General features: G+C 44.2%; 1 protein-coding gene across 1 annotated transcript; it reads right to left on the bottom strand.

Annotated features, from left to right (window-relative positions):
- Positions 1-1478: 1478 nt before the first annotated feature.
- On the bottom strand, positions 1479-2748 carry LOC133103490 (STE20-related kinase adapter protein alpha-like). The gene is given in 3 exon segments (XM_061208909.1): positions 1479-2177; positions 2179-2655; positions 2737-2748. Coding segments are annotated over 3 exon segments (1188 nt in total).
- Between the last annotated feature and the right edge of the window lie 1005 nt (positions 2749-3753).

The following is a 3753-nucleotide window of genomic DNA, read 5'->3' as shown; positions in this document are numbered from 1 at the left end:
ATTCACAGTACAAACCTGTACAAACATCAATACCAATTATACTTCCAGCAGTGGCAGCTCCAACAACAGTACACTGAATTGACCCAAAGGACCCACCATAGGGCCAATTTAATTTCCTGTCCCCACTTCAAACTTTGCTCATAGCCCATCAATTGAAACACTTTTTTTTCTTCCAGTTTTATTGAGATATAATTGACATTCAGCACTGTATAAGTTTAAGGTGTACAGCACAATGCTCACATACATCGTGAAATGATTATCACAGTAAGTTTAGTGAGTATCCTTCATTTCATAGAGATGCAAAACTAGAAATAGAAAATATTTTTTTCCTTGTGATAATTCTTAGAATTTATTCTCTTTCATATATAACATACAGCAGTGTTAATTATATTTATTGTGTTGTACATTACATCCTTAGTATTTATCTTATGGCTGGAAGTTTGTACCTTTTGACTACCTTCATCCAATTCCCCTTCTATACCACCCCGTCCCGTAACCACAAATCTGATCTCTATTTCTATGGATTTGTTTGTTTGTTTTTGAAGTATAAGTGACCTACAACACTATGTGAGTTCCTGTTACACAACATAGTGATTTGATATTTCTATAACATTTCAAAATTATCACCAATATGAAGTCTAGTTACAATAAAGTCTAGTTACAATATGTTAGCTTACAGACATAAAAACCTTACAGAGGTTTTTTTTTTTTTTTCTTTTGATTCTCTGGAAGTTTTAATTTGTTCTGTCAATGAAACTCACACGGCATAAGGACTTAGGCCCTCAGGCTAGGCAAGACATCATGGCCCTTGGAAGAAGCACCAAGGCTGCCTGCAGGAGACGGTAAGATGGACTCTTGGTGGGAAAGGAATGAGCTACACAGATGAACCAAGGGAAGGTTTTAGGGGTCAGGGCCCAAGTGAAAAGGGGGATGAGGATGGACTGCCCTAGGCTTAACCTAGTGCTTAAAAAGAAAAAATACCCTTCCCTTCAGTTATTAGGGAGAGGTATGAGGGCAGGGGGTTCTTATTGCTTGCCCCTCCATGGACCTATAGGATCTGAGAGCAGGGGAGAAGAATGCAAGCAGGCTGGTAGGAGAACCAGAGTGAGAAGTCACACAGTTCCCTGTGTGGATGAGTCAAACCCTGGGCTTGGACTTCAGCCCCAAGGGCCAGAACAGCATCTCTTTCTTCTGAAGAGGTCAAGTCGCCTGAGCTCACAGGACTAGGAATGTCAGATTTCCAGCCCCTCCCGATCCATGGTTGTTGGGATTCCCTTGTGTCTGAAAAGCCTTGGAGCAGTAAAGAAAAGTTTCTCTCCAGGAATTTCTTTCCCAGTCAGTAAGCAGCCAACTGTCCTGGCAGAAATGTCCTTTCTGCCCAATCTGCCCACAGGAGGGTGGGAATGTGGCTAGCCCTCAGGAAGTGTCCCAGAGGCTCATACGGCCCAGGATGGAGAATGTGCACCTTCTTCAGAGGCTCAGAACTCCCACTTGTCCACCTCCAGCTCTTCCAGGTTTGTTACCAGGCCAAAGATTCCACTGTGATCCTGAGACTGGCTGCCTTCAAAATTGGTGATGGGGGTGACAGGACAAAGCAACTCAGGCAAAGCCTCTGAGGCACGTCGCTTGATCTGCTTGAAGAAAGAATGGTTCAGGAGGGTGCTGGCACTTGGTCTTACATCTGGGTTGTGCTGAAGGCACTGCTCCACAAAGCGGGGGAAGTGGGGTGAGAAGGTGTGGTGATAGGGGTGGGACGGTGAGTTGCCATTGGAGGTCCTGGGGGTGCTGGTGGTCAGGCTATCACTCAGGCCAGAGTTGGCCACTGAGTGCGAGATGCTCATGGTCAGCTCCTGGGCAGGGATGGTGCTGGTGTCCAGCAGGCAGGGCACAATGCCATTCAGCTTCTCCAGTAACATCTGGGTGGCAGGCATATCCTTAAAGGGGACATGGCTATTGGCCAGTTCACAGGCTGTGATTCCCACACTGTAGATGTCAAACTTGGTATCATAACCCTGAAGATTCTGCTGGAGGACCTCTGGGCTGAGCCAGGGCAGAACCTTGATACTGTACTTGGTAAAGTCGTGGACCACACGCTGCTGCTGCCCATGGCTGATCACGCTGAGGTTGCTGCTTAAACCGGACAGGTAGACCTTCCCATCTGTGGATATCAGAACGTAGGTGCCTGGCTTTGACACTCCTGTGCATATATCCCACATGGTGGATGTAGTCCAGGTCCTTGAGCACCCCCTGCAGGATGTAAGCAATTCCCAGCTCATTCATGCTGTCCATGAAGTGTGTACAAATGAGGTCCTTTGCAGAGCCATATGCCATGAATGATGTGATAACCCACAGCTCATTGTCTGTAATAAACGTGGCTTGATATGGCAGGATATTGGGATGGCTGAAGATCTTAGAGACATGGAGCTCCCCTTGCAAGTATGTCACCAGCTCATTGGAACAAGCTTCTAGGTTAATCCTTCGTACAGTCACATACTCTCTCATTGGTTTGTACCTTGCTAGATTCACTGTCATCAGGTGCTTGAATCCTTTGCCTGTAACGGTGAGTAGCTCATAACACCCTTCCTCCGGCAGAAAACTACTCATGATCTCCTGTTTAGAGAAGGATGCTATTGACTTTGAGCTTGCCTCGTTGGTCTCCAAATGGTTCCAAATCTCTTAAGCCCTCAACAATGAACTTTTCCGAGACCAAATGGCTAATTCACTCTATTTACTTACAAGAAAAGACATGAGTTCCTAACATGTAGACCTACTTTAATTTCAAAAATTTAAACCCAGCTCCACCTCCTTGGTTTAAGGCTGTACCAACGCCAGGCCAATTGCTGGGAGACCAGAGTTATTGACAATATTCCCCATACTGTACATTTCATACCACTGACTCATTTATTTTGCAACTGGAAGTTTGTACCTCTTAATCTCCCTCACCTATTTCTTTCCTGCCTCCACCCCTCTCCCTTCTGGCAACCGTTTGTCCTCTGTATCTATAACTCTGTTTCTGGATTCCACATATAAGTGAATTCATACAGTATTTGTCTTTCTCTGTCTGACAATTTCACTTAGCATAATACCCTCTAGGTCCATACATGTTGTTGCAAATGGCAAGATTTCATTCTTTTTTATGGCTGAGTAATATTCCATTTATTATATATACCACATCTTCTTTATCCACTCATCTAAGTGGACACTTAGGTTGCTTCTATATCTTGGCTATTGTAAATAATGCTGCAATGAACATAGGGGGACATATATCTTTTTGAACTAGTGTTTTTATTTCTTTGAGATAAATATCCAGGAATGGAATTGCTGGTTTATATGGTAGTTCTATTTTTAATTTTTTGAGGACTCTCCATACTGTTTCCATAGTGGTTGCACCACCACCAACAGCGTACAAGTGTTCCCTTTTCTCTGCATCCTCGCCAACACTTGTTATTTATTGTCTTTTTGATAACAGCCATTCTGATGAGTGTGATGTGATATCTCATTGTGGTTTTTATTTTTTTTCATAAATTTATTTATTTTATATTTTATTTTTGGCTGCATTGCGTCTTCATTGCTGCGCTCGGGCTTTCTCTAGTTCCAGCGAGCGGGGGCTACTCTTTGTTGAGTGCACAGGCTTCTCACTGCAGTGGCTTCTCCTGTTGTGGAGCATGGGCTCTAGGCACGTGAGCTTCAGTAGTTGCAGCCGCAGTCTCAGTAGTTGTGGCTCACAGGCTCCAGAGCACAGGTTAAGTAGTT

This window comes from Eubalaena glacialis, chromosome 13, assembly GCF_028564815.1.
Source record: "Eubalaena glacialis isolate mEubGla1 chromosome 13, mEubGla1.1.hap2.+ XY, whole genome shotgun sequence".
Lineage (NCBI taxonomy): Eukaryota > Metazoa > Chordata > Mammalia > Artiodactyla > Balaenidae > Eubalaena > Eubalaena glacialis.
The sequence above is the reverse complement of the archived record's forward strand: the minus strand, read 5'-3'. Positions and strand labels throughout refer to the sequence as shown.